Source organism: Empidonax traillii, unplaced genomic scaffold (genome assembly GCF_003031625.1).
Source record: "Empidonax traillii isolate 1590-97213 ecotype Southwest subspecies unplaced genomic scaffold, ASM303162v1 scaffold877:size283950, whole genome shotgun sequence".
Lineage (NCBI taxonomy): Eukaryota > Metazoa > Chordata > Aves > Passeriformes > Tyrannidae > Empidonax > Empidonax traillii.
Window position 1 is genome coordinate 39,668 of NW_020956070.1, and position 18,596 is coordinate 58,263.

The 18,596-nt window shown below is 38.0% G+C and overlaps 1 protein-coding gene across 1 annotated transcript in view; it reads left to right on the top strand.

Moving 5' to 3' along the window:
* Positions 1-8,071, top strand: part of MBTPS2 (membrane bound transcription factor peptidase, site 2) — a 36,553-nt gene extending 28,482 nt beyond the window's left edge. Inside the window, exons 10-11 of the mRNA XM_027902471.1 lie at positions 395-470; positions 2,395-8,071. Of these exons, the coding sequence (XP_027758272.1) occupies positions 395-470; positions 2,395-2,617 (299 nt within the window). The 3' untranslated portion in view covers positions 2,618-8,071. The remainder of the gene's footprint in view (positions 1-394; positions 471-2,394) is intronic.
* Positions 8,072-18,596: the final 10,525 nt, after the last annotated feature.

An 18,596-nucleotide genomic window follows, 5' to 3' on the forward strand; every position in this document is an offset into this window, starting at 1 on the left:
TGTACACCCACAGTATACATGTGGACTGCATGTGTTGAAAAAGTCTGGTAACTATAATCTTTTTTTGAAAAGAACTGAAATTACACAAAGGGGTCTTTATGACTATAGATGTACAGTTGCCTCTGAAAATATGTATTTTAGATCTAGTTTTACTGAAATGCTAATTGTATTTTATGGAGTGACTTTACTATGATAGTGGCCATGTTTAAGAAAGATTTAATGGCTGCACTCTTGTGAAAACAAAACAAGCAAACCCATATTTAGACTGGTTATTCCTCCTTGAAGAAGGTAATTTCATATCTGATGTGTCTGCAAAATTATAATCTAAAATTTGTAATGTTATAACCCTGGAATTAATTTTCATGCTTTGTGTGTCTTTATATTTTCATTTCAGTAAGTCTCAGCAGTTTTGTACCACGCCAAAACTTTCTAAGCATCGATCTGCCTGTGGTGATAGAGACATTTTGCAAGTATCCTTTAAAGTATGTTTGTTCTTTTAAGGCAAGAATGGAACTGTTCAGAATTTAGTGACCTAGCAAAGTTTCAGTTGGATATCATTTTAGACAGGATGCTCTGAAATATTTCTGTAGGGTTTTTACATCTTTATCTCATCTCTTCATTGATTATTGTCCATATGCCAAGCTCAAAATGAAATCTGTCACTTTCCTGTGCTTAACAATATATTTCTGGTCAGTGTTTTTTTTAATCCTTGAGGGTGAGCCTTAACAAATGTGACCAGAAAGTGAAAGTAAGTCTGAATTTACGGCAGCACAAATAGGATGTTCTTGCTAGCTTTGGTATGTCAGAGTTTTACCATTTTTATGTCATTATACTGAACTAAATAACAGGGTATGGTTATTCTTTTTAATTTTTCTTCAACAGAAAAGCAAAGCATATTCACAAAGCAGGATAGTTCAGTTAATACATGCTTGTTAATGAATGAGATGATACATATACACATGCACAAAGCTTAGTAGGTTTGAATATAGCTAATCTAAGAACTCTTACTTTAGAAACTGAAATATTCATGTATGGCTATAGAACAGTTAAACTGTGTAGTCCATAGAACTGGAGTAAAGACAATCGCCCCTTTTCTGGGGACATATCAAGGTTCACGCTGCCCCAGATGCTTTCTGAATCATATGTCTTCTTGCCTGGCCATTTACGATGGATGTAGGTATTGCAGTTAGCAAGCCTTTACCAGCAATCAAAATTGTCTGCCCATGCCTCATTCTCACGTGCACACATGTACAGAAATCCACTCAACTTTTCTGCCTAATAGGTAAGTAGGAGAGATAGGCCAGATTTCCAATTATGTTCTAGTCATTTACTAGGGAGTGTTTTGGAAAATATTCCTAATTGTGATTTCATAGTTGGGCCATAGGTCTAGAATACCTTCTTACTTACAGTCAGAGCTGTAACCTTCCTCCAAAATCACACAAAGCAAGGGAGGAGATGGGCAGCATCAAGTGTGGTTTTACTGTCTCCTGCATTCATTCAAGTTGCGAAGAGTGCAGGTCGTCTAAGTATACCAACCTAGCACTTAAAAAATAAAGATCTACAAAGGCAATTCTCTGAGCAGGTATGTTATGGTGTAAAATTCACTTTATCATATAATTTCTGTGAAACAGAATGGCAGCTAAAAAAAAATAACCCTCATATGTATCTCTCTGCATACTAGAAATAGTATGGTTATATATTGTGATGGTTTTAATCTAGGCCTTCCCTGGTTACCAGTTTGTAACCAAGGAAGGGGCAGTGTTCCCAGTATTCCATACGATTTTTATGTAAATCGAGGTATAAATAAAAAAGGAGGAGAGGCCTTTGCTCTCTTCTCTTCTGGCGAGGTTCGGGAACAGTGGGTCCCTGCATTAGTCTCGCTTATCTAAAGCTGAGGCCTGCAGCATCCACTGACCTGCCACATGGAGGCTTGGGGAGTGCTGGCCATGGGTGTGTCAATCCTGGTTTTTTTCTAAGGAACGTGTTGAAATTTGTTTTACTAGTTATTTTACTAATTCTCAGGTTTAATTGCGGATAACTGCTCAGTATCCTTTTTTTTTGTTCCCTTTTGTTCCTTTTCCCCTTTCCCTATCCCTTCGGGGAGTGTTTGGATTCCCTTTTACTGTATACATAGCACCTTAACTGTAATATACATAAAATATATATTTTTTTTATATAACTAGCTTAATTTTCGAGTTCTTCAATTTGCATAGTTTTTTTTCCTTTGCCCTAGGGAAAGTAGAAAGGCGGAAGAAAGAGGCTGCTGCTGGAAGGTTAGACATTTGGCAGAGAGCCAAGTCCAAACCATCACATATATGCTTTCTTTTTATTTGTTTGTTTGTTTATTTATTTATTACATTTTTTTGTATATGAACCTTAACTAAAGTCAACCAGGTACCTAATTTCACTATCAGGAGCACTGGCAGTTATCAATGCTGTACCCTGCTTCGCTTTGGATGGTCAGTGGATATTAAATTCATTCTTGGAAGCCACGCTGAGCTCTCTCATTGTAGAAAAACAAAACAGAGAACTTGTTGGCTTTTTAATTTTGCTTGCTGGTAGCGCACTTTTGGCTGCCAACGTTGCACTGGGACTTTGGATGGTGACAGCACGATAGAACATTGGATACGCTTCCATCAGTTCTCAAAGTACACAGAAATAATGAATCTATTGCCTTTTAAAACTTGTCCTGTACTGAGACTGAAATAATTCCCTTAAAATGATACTGAAAGAACAATCACTGATGGCTGCCATTTTAATTTAAAACTGTACAACATTGTGCCTGTGGTCATGAAAAGTCTAATAGAACTAAGAACCTTTTTAATTACTCTTTAAACACTAATAATTTTGGACAAATTCTGTTATAAAGTTTCACAGGAAAAAGTTAGATTTCATTAATTTAGGTCTCAAGGGAATTATTTGGCCTCAAACATTTGTAAAATGGGAGAAAAAAAAAATTCCAGTTTTATAATTTGAATAATTGTCAGAAAATCTGTGTGGGCTCTGATAATTTGTCAGTCAGCATCATCTTGAGTGTCTTATTTTTTTAATCTGGTATTCTACCGAACTGGATTGTAAGAAACCCTAAAGTCTGATCTCAAAATGGTGAAACGCAAATGCTTACCATGTGTTAATCGGGAGACAGCAGCAATATGGGTTAGTGGCTTTCCTTTTCAGCTGGCCAAAATGACTGAAGGATTGTTGTCCTCAGGATGTAGATGAGAAGTGCCAGTGTCTGCTAAAAATGAAGCATGTGGGAGGATAACAAAGCCCACATGTCTGTTTCTTAACACATTCAGTTGTATATTATCATACGCAGCTGAGGTTTTTTTAAAGGCAATATTTGTCAGCAATAGCTACAAGATAACAGAAATTTAGTTTCTGAGTGCTGAAGTATGCTGTGCACAATTTTTCCTCAGTGACATGTAATGTTTGTGTTGTTTTACTCAGAAAATAATACTGTATTCTACCTGTTTACAGTTAAAAGTGAAACCTGTTGTTTTTATGATGTGTATCTTCTGATGCTATGCATGTAATATGTACAGTAACTCACTGATGGCTTTTTCTATTTCAAAGGGTTTTTTTCCTTTGCTAGGATTTATTCCGTTCAAAGATAGCTAGCAAAGATACGTAGTTGAAGCTGGTTTTGGATCAGAATTATCTGGAGGAAGAATATGATTTTGAATTGAACAATGTAAACATTTTTCTTTTGCTTTCTGAATTGAATGCAGACCATATCCTTGTTCTTAAATGAACAGTGGAAGAACAGTCAGTGTTTTGCTGATTGAAGTATGTCTGACATACTTTGAAGCTCTGTAAGTCTGTAATATTTTGTACCCAGTAGGATTATATATCAACTGTCATGTCCTCTTATGATATATTGCTTAGTATATAAATCAGATTCAATCAGAGCCTTGTCTCAATATAGGCTGATATTTAAACAAAAGTGCTCCAGTTTGGGGGCCTAAATATTTGAAATACAAAGTTTTTGAAAAATATGCTGCAACTTCTGCCTCATCCAGTGCTCCCTGTAGGAGCTGCTGCAGCCCAAACTTCCTTTACAGAAATGGCTTTTCCATCAGGAACTGAAGTGGAACCTAAGCTCATGGATACTGGCCTGCAGGGAGTACTGAAACTTTCATGACCAGGTCAAATACATCCTTTTGGCTCTAGAGGTAAAAGCCTGGATAATTTTACAAGTGGAGCTGAACCCAATTCCTGGTGCTACTGCCTGGATTCCTCACTGATGTTTGCATTTGCCCACCGATGTGTATTTTTGCACATTTCCTTTCACACTTTATTAAGATGTACTCCTTTCTTAAGATGATGCAAGCAGTAATGAAACCCTATATGTCTGTTTGTCGCTGGCTAGTTTACTCACCTCTCCAGTGCTGTCACAGGCTGGGTGGACCTCTTGAAGTTCACCTCTGTGGGGTGGCAGGCTCGTGCCTGCCATTTTCAATTGTTTCAGCCCAGGCATATGGACACAGATACTGGTAAGAGAGAGTAAATCCTCCAGTCAGTCCAGTGTGAGTTGGTCCCTTTGGGGGGACTGTTAAAAGTCACAGGAAGTGTAGGAAAGGGAAAAACAAACTATGCCCTGAAAGTCTAACTTGTAATCACTCCTGGAAACATACAGAAGTTTCAAGGGAGCAGTTCTGATGGGCCACTCTGCCATCTCTCCATGAACAGAAGGATAGGAGCATCCTGGTCCTTGCACAAAGCCTGGCTCTGAGGCTCAGTTCTAGAAGCCTGCTCTTTCACCTAAGAGAGACTGCTTACTGATCTGAGCTCTTCCTTTCAGTGGCTCTGGTTCTTGTCCAGGCTACAGTGCAAAAAATTAATTTGCACTTAAGAGTTTTAATGTAATTCAGTAAGGCAGGATATTTACTTTCAAAACAGTCAAGTTTGATACTTTATATATATGGCTACAAGGGCTTGTGACAACCTTCTAGCGTAGTGCTTCTCATGGAGATGTAGGCAACAGATTTAAAAAAACGTTTCTGAATTAACATACACAAATTTCATCTTCTGTAATGAGGCCAGCAGGTTGTTCATGGTTATTTAGTGTGCCACCAAACCATGAAGTCTTATCAAATTAAAATTAAATCCAGTTTACTTTACGTAATCACTGAAAGTCACAGTTACACTAAGTAGAATGTCAGTCTGTGTCTGACCTCAAGATCAAGAAGAGGGTGGAGAAAACATTGGTCATGGTTTTAGCAAAACAGACACACTGGTGTACTGTAAAGAACCTAGATATCTTACATGGAAGAGAGACTACTAAAAGTGTTTAAAAAAATAATTCATGAGTCCATTTCTCCACATACTGGACCTCTACTGAATAAGGGGTGATTTAGGTATATACAGGTGCTTTGAATCAAGACTTCAAGCAAAGTGGGCATGAATGGTGACCCAACACATCTTTAATTACCTGTGGACAAAGGTAGTACTTAAGTTGGACCTCTGTCTGGAGAAAAAGTTGTTCGGTGGGCCCATTTCACTCTCCTGTAATCCCAGCATATGGATTACATTCTGATAAGCATGTGCCATGTATAGTTATGGGAAGGATTTTTCCTGGGGTTTTGCTTGTTTATTTAGCACAAAAGGACACAGTGATTTCTGTGTGTTGGATTTTTTTACTCTGGAGTATTTGTGATGTTTCTTCCATGTTTGTAAAAATAGGAAGGAAACCTTTCCTTAAAATGAAATCTTTGCACTTCTAATTAGCCCCTCAGAGTCTTCAATACAAAATCCATCAATGTAATTATAGGGCATATTGACTGGACTGTAGAACAGAGCACTCTTAAAGATTGGATGGCTGCTACTATTTATGTATATACTATGCATTTTAAATCTGTATCAGATGGAAAAAGTAATGTCTAATATTCAGAAATGTTATAAGTATCTTTTACATGAAAATTGCCAGAAAATTTCTGTAATTATTATCACTGTTCTCCTTTGCTTTTTATGAGATTTTTTTTTATATCAGCAAAGATTTACATAGCATGTTCTGATAATGCAAAATACGAAGTGAAAATGGCAAACTTCTCAGCATGGAGGATGTTACATGCTCTTTGCTAATTAGGAAATTAAAACCAGCTTGCTTCTGTACAAGTTAAATGAAAGAGGCTTCACTAGAAAAAGTATAAACAAACGTGCAGGTTAATTAGCCCAAATTATGAGCTGCAGTGGAAAATTTGTTAACTCATCCTTTTTATTGAGAATGAAACAACCAACTATATTGACAATTACTTTTTCCAGTGATGGTTCTGCATTTGTGGATATATATTTGTATATAAACATACATTTCTATAACAGATACATTTACAGCTGCAGGATCTATTAGTGCTTTTTTAGGGATAACTTAGAGCAGTCCTCCATATTCTGCAATGTAGGCCTTTGTTTTTCTTTTACCTTCTCTCTATGAATTCTCTCTATGGCTTTCTCTGGATTTTAAAACAGAAACTATGTTGTTCTCCCATAACTGATGTTAACTTTGTTAAGAGAAGGTAAGTGATGGGGATGTAACAGCTGCGTGAGTTTTGTTGAGATGATGTTTATGTTTCTTAGTTTCTGTGAAGCCTCAGCTACAAGCATGGTAAACATAGATTTTTCAGGGCAACTAAAAGAGGTCAACCTTGAAATCCATCACTCTCTTAATGCTGCTGTTTGTGCTGTTCTGAATGATAACTGGGATAAGTAAGACTGTGTAGAGTATACCGAAGAAATAAAGTTTTCAGGACAGACCTCCCCATAGCAGTCAGGGTGTTTCAGCTTTCTTTGAGTAAGACTATATTTTTGTTCAGTTTAGCACATCAACAGTCCTAGTTTTCCCAATAGTTTCCTATACATTTTACATGACAGCAAAAGCTGACCAGTAGGAAATATTTTTAAAATTAATAAGTATATCATCCTCTATATGAAATATCTAAATTTGGATCTGGATGTCATTTATGGCAGGTGAAGCAGGGTTATAAAGGTTTATGTAGGTAGTCTGTATTTAATTGTTTTAAAAAAAGACGTGAGTTAAATTCTAGATATAGTTTTTGTAAAATATGCATTCTGTACACCTGCATTCAGACCAATTTCCACAACTATTCTTGCCTCAGCTTTGTTCTTGTACCCTTGTGAGTAAGCAATCTGAAGTTGAACATGGGTAAGATCCAATATTAGCAAGTATTTTATATCCTCTTCTCCTGAATTTCATGCAACACTTTATATAGATTAGTTATTTAATGTGACGGAATTACCTGGGGTATATTACCTGTCTTAAGGCAGCATTTGGGAAGCATTGTACAAGGGACTGCCAAGAAAGGGCAGCTCTGTGACTCCTGTTCCTTGGACTCCACCACTACCATCAGGTGATGAGCAGATGGCAGTGATTAAGGGCAGTGAAGAACTTCGGTTTATGGCAGCTTTATGAAACCTTCCCACTGCTGACCCAGTGTGAAAGGATGGGAACAAAGAGCAGGATATGACACTGCAATTCCATTCATTCCATTTACATTGTCATGAAACCTGAAAAGAACTTGTGATTAACATTTCAGAGCAGGAAGGTACATTTTCCAGCCCTTCTCTGAATCATGTAGTGACTGATGATGAAACTTTTTAACATTTTGTCTTTCCTTTGATAAATATGTGCTGAAAAAGTAGTATGAGTAGTTGTAGCTCATTTTATAAAACAGACTTGGATGTTTCTCACCTCTAGATGTTCGTCTTAGGATGGTTTTGCAGCATCGTAGTGTAATTGACCTTTGTTGATACTAGTTTGAAATGCTGGAGGTTATTTCCAAGCCATCACTAGAAAAATCTGTTTCCTTCCTTCCAAGTCATTTGTTAATGTTTTAAATTCCTCTTTTCCTTACATAACTTTGCTTTTAGATTTCATGTACTCAGATGATCTTATCTGAAGCCTGTCAATGGAATATGTATTGTTTTGAAATTCACTGTGGAGTTTTTTTCCTCTACATAGCCTTATTTTTCACACTGACTCACAGCTGTGGAATGTTAGATTTCTAGACCCTTTGTTCCCACTATGCATTGTTCATGATCATGTTTTGGGGTTTTTTTTTAAAAAAAGGGAAAAAAAAGAAAGCTTCATTTTTAAAATGTCAGCTAACAAATATATGGAACAGTGAATAACGTATTGTGGTTTTGTTTTGCCTTTTTTTTGTCTATTTAATCAACCAAACAATAAGTATTGTTTTCTATGTATGATAAATGTATCCTGCAAATAAATTGATTGTTTGATTGTTAGTGTGCTTAAATCTGTTTTTACAAATAAGGTAGAGTGACATAGTCCCTTATTTGTGGCAATTGCCATATTCTTTCATATATTTTCGTTCTCTTCATTTGTGATGCATATTCTCTCTCTGGGTACTGACAAGGCACCCCAAGGTACACTATCCCTTTCAGTATCTGACCACCTCCTAAAATTAATAATAACTATCACTTTACTTTCCCTTAATTACCAGCTTATCACAGTAAGAGTTGAAATATTTGACACAGGATGCATAGTCAAGGTAAGTGAAACCACTCCTCTGGCCAGTCCTACGTGAAAGACATTAAATGTCAGATCTTCAGATGACATGAAGGTGATGTCACAACCTGGGATTTGTATATACAGGCCAGAAGTGGGCACATATCCTGGCTAGTTCTGAACAAGTTCCTTTCAGTCTCCAGGTGTGTCTGGGGCTGGGTGAGCACGGTGTAACTGGCTAGTTCAGCTTTATTGGAGAATGGAGTGCTACTATCTGTTTCTTCAGGAAGCTCATCTACAGTCAGCCAGGTTATTTGTACTGAGAACAAAATTGTCCTTTGTTGCTTACTGGACAAGCTGTTACTTTATACAAGCAGAACTGTTTCAGCAATCGTGGCTTTGTTCCCAGATAAAAGACTACCATGAGGAATGAGCACAAAGCACAGATCAGACACATTGGTAGGATTTCCCACATAGGTCCCTGTGCAGTTTCTGCAATTTTCTGAATACTTGCATGAGGGGTTTTTTTGGCAGGGTTTTCTTTTTCTCTTACCTATGTTAGAGACAATAGCATATTTTTTTGCTGAAGCTTTTAAGCTTCTAAGAGAGTTCTGAGATTTTTCAGTTGATTTTGAAAATAATATCCCTTATTCTGATTATGTATGTTCTGTAGTCTGGAAAAAAATCCATGATATCCTAATGTCATCGTGAGGAATGTTGCCTTAATCACTAATAGAGTTTCAGGATAAAAAGTTGCTGTTAACTTTATAAAGAAAGCTTAATATAATTCTTCCTGTGATCGTACCAGTTTGAACCACCAAGCAGAAGCATTCCTGAACATCTACAGCAGATGTGTATGCATTGAACTCATTTAAACATTTTTTAAAGATGTCTGTGACCTTTTGGTGTGAACTACCCAATGAAGTACAATTTAAGGTTTGATTCTAATGTTGTGGTAGTAAGCTGGGAGAAAGCACAACATAAGCACCAGTCACAGAGATTTCTACTAAAATTTTCCCTTTTTTTACCTCAGAGAGATGTGGGTCTAGTGTTTACTTTCATACTTTTAAAGCTCTAGTGTTGTTGAAATAGAATTGGATGTTCTCACCAATTATGTGTCGTATTCTCTATGATTAATTCGACCTTTTTTTAGTTCTTTGCAAATATCTTAGTGGCTGAATACTATTTAACCACCACTTCTGAAAGTCTTGAAAACACATGGTTGTACATCCTTTTTCATTTCCCCTCAAAGGAGTCTTTCAAACCAAAAAGAAATACTTTACTTGTTTCTCTCCTTTTTTTTTTTCTTTTCTATTAAATGTCATCTTTTTTACTTGCATTTTTTCCCCTTTTCATAGCTCTGTGGGGATCTCTATTAAAATATTACCAGATAATTTTTTATAGTGTGAGTTTCTCCAAGCCAGCTGAATGTGATTCAGTTACCCACGCAGGCATCTGGTGTGGTCTGAGATATCCTAAGGTGTTCTTAGGTTAATAACCTGACTTGAAAAAACATTCCCCCACTTGTCTCCCTTTGTCTCCTGGTAGATAAGTTTTAGGGTTTCTTAGACCTACACATGGGGCTGGCAGATGTGGGTGAAGCCTTACTGGAGATCAAAGACATTCTGGACCAGCAGCTGGATACTTGGAAGGACACCTGAGGGCATTTTGTATCACACCAGATGTTTATATATGGGCAACAAATCAAGCCACACTGACTCGTTTTCTTTCCTTGCATTTTTTTTTCTTTTTGACTTGTGAATTACAGTAGAATATGAGGCTTTTTGAGTGAATTTATTTCACATAAAAATACATCTAAGCTTTTCTTCTTTTGCATAACAGCATGATACAGGCTGTTCTATGGAAGGCTAGCAGAATACATGCATTCTTCTGCTCTGGACCTTAGGCCTGGAAGCAGCAGAAATGAGTATTGCTGCCTTTTCTACAGAAAGAAAAAGGGAAGGCTTATAGGGGAAATTCCATCTGTCTCTAGCTGTGGAGACAAGGCTTTGTGAGGGGACTGTGATCATCTTGGCCAACTGCCACGATTTAGTATTTGCCTGTTTTTTCCTTGCAGGAGAAAAGAAATGGTGAGACTTAACAGTTAGGAATGGGACAAAATCAGGGAAGGAGTGTGATAAGGAGAGGTGGTTTGTTCATTTATAGAATCATTAGTAACTCCACAATAAGCATTTTTACTACTTTTTCTTCCCCCTGAAGCATTTAAAGCATTTACAGAGCTGACCTGCAACTAGAACTAACAAACTTCCTTTACTGGTAGAAACACTCCGTTTAGTAAGATCAGAAAGGCATTAAAAAGCCTGTCCTAGAAAGCAGTTCAGGGTGTTTAGAACTCAGAGTTGTATTCTTCTCCCTGTTTGAAGACTAGAACCAACCTGACTTTCAGTTAGTCTGGATGCGAAGTCAGAACTTTTCTCCTCCTGCTTCCACATTCCCCCTTACAGATGCAATTATTAAGGAAAGTTAATCAATCCATTTTTATAATGTTTTGCCCTTTGGCTTTGTTTTCATTCCTGCAGCAATCTGAATAACTAGCAGAAACTTGGCCAAACCACCTGTATCTCTATCATCGCTGTGAAATCAACAAAGACAGATTATGAACGTGCATTATAAACCACAAATTCCTGGGTACTTACCACTGCTTATACCAACAAACCTGGGTTTTTTTCCTTTGCTGCCACTGTTTACTGCTCTTTATTAAATGATTGAATTTATTCCCTGGAAATGTTCTTTGGGGCGCTTTGAATGCTCAGTGTGTTGCAGTGCTGAAGGAAAAAAAATGGGCAAACCAAAACTTGCATAGTCTGCTTTTTACAACCAAAATTCACTGTTTCATTTACTGAACCAATGAAGATAAGATTATTTTGTCATATACCGAAGACTTAGGTTATTTTTCCAGCATTTATATTAAAAGTTACTCATAGGGAGAGCACTTTGGTAATTAACCTAACTGACCTCTGCAATTAAATGTAGCTGAATGAGAAGTTAAAACAGAGGTTAAAATATCAGTGTCATAAATGTGAAAACTTTAGCATATTGTCAAATGATAGTTTTTCGTAAACATGCAGAAACCTTTTGTTCACTTGAGACTTTACCTAGCCAGGAACGGCACATTTTTTTAACCTTTTTTTTATTTTGACATGAAAATATCAAGAGTAATTCTGAAGAGAGCACCTCAGCTTTCACATACAGGGTTACTTCTTGGGGTTCCCTTTTAGCATGTGCAAATGATGGTGCAAAAATTAAACTGTATCATTTAACAAAGTGATTCTAAATGTGATACTAAACATCATGAATTACTCTGTTCTCATATATGTGATTCTCCAGTTTGTTTTTTGTGCTCTATACTAAGTCAAATGCAAGTGCAATGCAGTTATTTGTATGAATTTTTATAGCTGTACAATGTACCTGAAGCCATTAAGGTTGCAGCAAACCAAAGAACTTGTGAACTTGTTCATCATAATAACATGGGGAAAAAATCTAGATAGCAAATATAGCTGATTAAGAAGTCATGAAACCAAACCTGTCACAGTCTAATGAAAAATAGCAAAAATAATCCAGAAAATGAATGGTCATGCAGGTTTAAAAAGTATTTTTTTCCTTATTAATTAGAACTAAGTAAATAATTTGGAGGGGGGAAAAAAGTGCCCCTTGAATTAAGGCACTCTTCTAGATCAAAAAGGTGATTTGAAAGGCAAAATAAACCTCTTTTCTTGTGCCATGGGTTTGTGTATACACACAGAGGTTAATTTGGTAAGCATTTGGTTAACTTTCTCTGTCCTGCATTAGCATCAGCTTAGATAAAAATAATAACTGCTGGTGGCCTTAGAAAGCTGTGAAACAGAGGCCTTAGCTGCAGTGAGGGAGAGTGCAGTGGCACTGTCAGATCCATAAATCAGAACTTACAGTGAAGAAAAATGGTTCAGCATCTCTGTATGGGCTTGGGATGTGAGACCACCCAGTGGGACAAGATCCTTCCCACTGTGCTGCTCCTTCCCTGTGTGACCTGCAGCAGCCTGGGCCAGCCTCAGAAGGGGACCTGCAGTCCTAAGGAGGAACTTAGACCAGTGGACCTGACTAAGCTCCACCATTAGGACCTTGCTTAGCCTGAGGTCAACAGGCCTCCAAAATTAGCTCAGACTTTTAGTCAAAATAGCCCTGAAGTGTTTTGCACGTGCCCAGCCCTGCTGCAGCAGAGCAGGTCACGCACAGCATCCAGCCTGGGGTCTGGCAATGGACGTGTGCGCTTCCTGCTGCCCGAGAGGCTTAGTTAAGCACCTGGTCTCAGTGTGACATTTTTCATCCCAGCACCCCACAGAATGCAGCAGGGGTTAGTTTTGTCTTTGAAAATCCTGTGTGCAGGAGTGGGAGCAGGATACAGCAGATGGGAAACAGCCTGGATACAATCCAGTGTCTGTTTAGTGAACCACTAAACAGACAGTTCATGTAAACTATAGGTGAGTTTGAGGTCTTGACCAGGACTTACTTAAAAGCTCCAGGACAGAACCACAAAGTTTTCAAGAATGTTTTAAATTGTGCTTTGGTTGTTGGGCCTTTTTAGTCCAGGGCCATTAATAGAATGCAGCAGTCTGAGGGGGAATGCATCCTCTGCAGATGTGTACAAGCCATGTAAGAATGAGGGGGTTTCTTGCTTGAGAGGGATATTAAAGAGATGCTGCCAATTTCAAGCTTTTGGGAAAAAAGCTACAATTAATTTAAAGAATAAAAGTGCTTTAATTTTTGAATAGCTATTCTCCTTTTCTACAGTCTTTGCTGAAAAACCTTTTCAATGTTTAAAAAAACTGTAACTTTCTTCAAAGTCTAGGAAATGTGTGGCTTATGAACAAAGGAGCTTTGAAGCAGGCTGTCTCCTCTTCAGCTGCTCCAAATGTTTGACCTTGCTGTATCAGTTTGGTGCTGATAAAAGATTGCAGTTATCTAGCCATAAGGAAAGTCATCTGTCTTAAAAACAGGTTAAATTATTAGTCAGTTGGGCATCTGAAATCAGAAATTTCTGCTGGTGCATCCCAGGCTTTGGAATGCTGTCCTATGAAATCTAACACTGCCGCCAGACATTAGACCTGATACCAGGAAACTGCAGGTCCAAATTAAATAGAGTCCATGAAGTAAATCCTGAATACACATGAAAACAGAGCCAAATTACTCGTGAGTAATAAGGCTGTTACCAATATGAAAATATAAAGGACTTCTTTCTTCTGTCCTCATTCACCATGAACGTGATCTGGCTACACTGACATCAGTGGGAAACATCCTGCCCCTATGAGGAGGGGAGTATCAGGTCTTAAAGTAATAGCAAAATAAGGTGGCATAGCCTAAAGAACTGACAGAAATGGACTTGCTGAAGTAGGAAAACAGTTGCTTCAACCTAAAGAATGAAGCAAGGCGTTTGCCTTGTTATAGTTAGTGGATTTTTCAAAGCTCCTTACTTGTGTAGTGTAAGATGTAGCCCTCTTCTTCTTCAAGCACATCTTGTAAAAGGCACTTCATCTTGAAGCATAAAGATGTAGCAATCAAATGGAATTTGGAAGGTTTTTTTGCTTTGGGCTGTAACAAGCTTTCAAGGCTGCTTGTTGATTGAACAGGGTGCTGCTGTGAGAGGAGGAATTCAGGGATCCAACCCCACCTACCATGAGTCACTTGCTTTAGGCATTTGTATAGTCACCTTAGCCTCTCTCTACAGTCAATAAAGACAGACATACCACCACAGATAGCCATCTGAGGAGCAATCACACTGTGAAACACACTATAGACACAGTCTGGGTACAGCCTGCTCTGCAGCCATGTTGCAGAAGGACTACTTCAATAAATAGGTTTGCTCAGAGCAATCCCAAGAAACCCTGGAGTATTGCTTCCTGTTCTTAGGAACCAATTCTTTCTTGCCCTAATCTCTCTTTCTTTGGTCCATAGCATGCTAATGAATAATAAGCTTTGCATGAATAAACACTGGTTTGCGGCCAGTCACCTTACACAAAAGGTCTTTATTCATGGGCACCACATTCTTCTAAAGAATATTTTGAGACGTGTTCTAAAAATTGTAAGTATTGGTCTGAATCATTTCCAATTTTAAAATACTTTAGTAACAGAATATCTCTTCTTATATATGCATATAGATCACTAAAACAATTTGTAAATGCTAAGTATCTGGAATTATCAATCTCTTCTTATTTTTTAAAGTAACAATTACAATAAGAGTTATGAAAGTGAACAGTAATGCTTAAAAGTACTAATGATATAGTGATTTAGAAATCAGTCTGTCTAGGACAGGCTTAGAAATAAGTCAAATGTATGCTTGAAGACAGGCATCCTCAATTAGATGTGTGGCTTCAAATGGTCCCTTTCCACCTCCCACACTGCACATCTCTGCTGTAGTTGTAAATAATTATGTTTTTACCTACAGAACTGTCCTCGAGCCTTTTCTCTATCTTTCTGCCAAGGTCAAGAAAGAAGACTGGAAAGCCAGTTAAAAATAAATCTTTGCTGTCATAGCAGACCATCACATTCATTCATAAGAGAGGGACCTTCCACAAGTGACAAGACGTGGAGAAATGGCTGAAGCTGAGAGAGGGCAGGTTTAGATTACATATTAGGAAGGAATTCTTTACTGTGAGGGTGGTAGGACACTGGAACAGGTTGCCTGGAGCAGCTGTGGGTGCCCCATCCCAGGAAGTGTTCAAGGCCAGGTTGGATAAGGCTTTGAGCAACATGGTCTAGTGGGAGGTGTCCCTGCCCATGGCAGGGGGGTTGGAACGAGATGATCTTTAAGGTCCCTTCCAACTTGAACTATTCTAGGATCCCATGATTATCAGTTTGACATTGAATTCACAACCTGTATTTTTTCTACCTCCTGCCTTTCCCAGCACCTCTTCCTCCTCCCCGCCTTGACTTCACCTCCTCACTAACAAATCCAGAACCACACTCTAGAGTTATTAATATTTGCCTGCCTTTGTTTTGTCAGTAAATGCAAGTTTTTTAAATGAAAAAGTGAGAATTTCTCAGCAAGCCATTCCTATGCAGCCAGGAGGAAGGAAAGGAGGTGGAAGACATTTGTGTGTCTTAATCTTGATTTAGCTGGGGACTTAATTAGCAAATATATTTGTCAAACTTTCTGGGTTTTTTCCATTTCTTTAAAAGAAATTACTGTGGTGATATAATTGACAAGGACTGCTTATAGAATTATGACTCCTTACCTAATTATGTTCAGTTTGCCAGCTGTGGCAACTATTTGAAAGGCTGCACTTCTGGCCAGGGATTATTAGCAGCTTATATATACCGGGTTGCATACTTTCATACAATCTATTGCTTAATGTATTATCTCCCTTGAGGGCATTAGAGATGTTAGGGAAAAACCTGCGTTCCCATTTGAAGGATAATTTGATTTATGAAGAAAGAGGTTTTTACAGTGAATAAGCGCTACATGCATCATATAAAGATGAGGCCAAGATTCTGGAAAGTGACCAATTGAATCTGGGCACTTTTTTAATATTCTCAATCTAAAATATTTATTTTTCCAGTGCCACAGAACAGAAAATCAAGTCCTTTAAAAAGAGCCAACTTGCACACCAGAACCATTGCTTACTACACACTAACATTTGTGTTTATATCTGTGACTGTTTGTGCTTTCCTTCCCACTGACATAAAAAATAAAAAGGTTGGAAAAACTGAAGACAGCTGCTAGTAAGGGCACTAACCATATTATTACATACAATCACACTTGGTTCCTGGACAGCTGAAACAATAGGAGCCTGGTTTAGTGCCTTTGAACCAGTTTCTACTGGGTGATGGCACTTCTCAGTAAAGTCTGCAAATACATCTGTCATCAAAATTGGCAGCACCTTAAATGTGACACTGAGTAACCACAGCAGGTGCTGAGGAAATCTTCACATCTGCTCAGGCGTGGTTTCACTTCTGGGAGAACCAGCAAGATGATGGTCCAAGTCACAGAATATTCCAAACATTAAGAAATCGGACTAAGTTTTACAAAGTCTGAATTAAACTCTCGGCTCAGCCACTGTGAAACAGGAGCAATAGTGTTTTGATGTTTTGCTGATCCCTTTTATTTTCACTGTTTAGACCATAAATGCTCCGTGTAGAAGCTCCCTTTTCTGAGTGTGGTGATGTGAGGATATAACTACAAAGTTGGTTTGAGAGTAGTGTGCACTGAAAAGACTGTTCTAGGAAAGAGATACTAGGTCTTAAACATGATCTCTGTCACACAGTCCAAACCCCAACAGCAGTATATGCATTTTGACAATTAATTCAGTCAAGAAGTCAGCAACAATGCAGGCAGAGCAAGAAAAAGCAGTTGTAAACAGCAGAGAAATCAGAAACTGGTGGAATGAACATCATACAAAGGACTCACAGCAGGAGGGGATGCAAATGACTGTATCAAACAGAATAAAGTATGGTTTAGGAACATAAAAAGGAAGGAAGAGGCACTGAGAAGAGACAGTGCTTCATTCAGAATAAGTTGGGCAAATGACTGTGCAGTTTGAATGGGAAGATGGAGAAAGCTCCACTGATTTCTAAATAACAGGCAAAGATGCCAAGATAAATGACAGATAATAAGGTGAATCAAGTATCAAAGACCTGCAGGGTTGGAGTAGCAGGGCTGGAGTAGCATGCAGCAAATGAGAAACCAAGCTAACAGAGGGGAAATAATTGGAGGAGCATTGAAAAAGGAGGCCTCCAGTCAGCAAAAATGTTATGGGAAGATGTTTCACAGAAGGGAAAGAAGAGAGAATGGAACTGAGGAGACAGGATGTTCAAAGGGAGAATGGGAGAGATGACGGGGGTCTGAAACTGCAGACGGAGTGTAAGGATTAAAAAGAGGTCATATAGATAGTCACTGCTTCTCATTCTTTCAGAGGTATCTCATCTTTTCTGTTGGGTTTTTGTGTGTGTGTGTGTTTTTTTTTTAATCTCCCTGTCTTCTTAGTCAGGCAGCGCTTTTTGTATTTACACCAATTGCATGTTGCATTACATGTTCTTAACTTTTGTTGTTTCAAGCAGCTTTGCAATATGACCTTAGGGGAGGTTTAAGGTTTTATAGCAACCTTTTACCTACACACCACCTCTGCTCAGGAAACTTCCAGTTCATTCCTGCCATGACTGAAATGCTGCATGATAGCATCTTTGCAAAGCCTTCAGAAGCAGCACAGGGCCAACAGCATCTTATTGCTTCTCAGCATTTTCTCAAAGTCAGTTTAATCCCACATATTTAGTGCTGTAAGCAAGCAATTTCAGAAAATTAAATTGGAATTTCCCTATCTGTTTATGACATGGCAGTAATGTGGATTTTTATTTGTAGTTAAATATTTTCCTGCAGTGTTTACTAATTAAACATTCAAGGCACACAGGGGAAGTGATTGTGAGCTTGACTGAAAGCCAGATGAAGGGATAAAATTTCATTGATTCAGCTGTGCTTTAGAATTGATAAAACCAGTCCAGAGAATGATTTGTGAATAAATGGGTGAATTTCACTAATACACTGGAAGTGGGAACTCTTGCTTTTAGGGACAGGAACATTTATGAGACATTGAACTCCTGAACAGTTTATAGATAGAGCTCTGAACAGTTGTGTTCAACAGAAGGATATACTGTAAATGTGTTACTTGAGGCTACCATTCAGACAGGCTGCAAATGATCCAGGCAATGAAATATGCCATGCATGATGGATGTCATATGAATAGGACTAGTCTGGCAATAACACATGCGCTATCCCTTAAAGCTCAGCTCCTTGAATTATTATAAGGGTAGAAATGAGGCTCACTAACAGAAGTAAGCCTAAAGCTAATGCTACTGACAACATGTAATTTTGACTAGAAGTATTACCTATGAGCAGAAAACTATGGTCTCTTTCCCATCAAAAAGTACCATTTTCATTTTGAAAAAAAAAAATAGGAAAAAAATTTAATGTGTTTTTAGCTTCATATTATTCATGAATGAGAAAGAAAAAACTATAGGAAAAATCATAGAATCATAGTCATTAAGGATGGAAAAGACCTTTGAGATCAAGTAGTCCAATAATCAACCCAGCACCACCACCATGTTCAACATTAAACCATTAAACCAT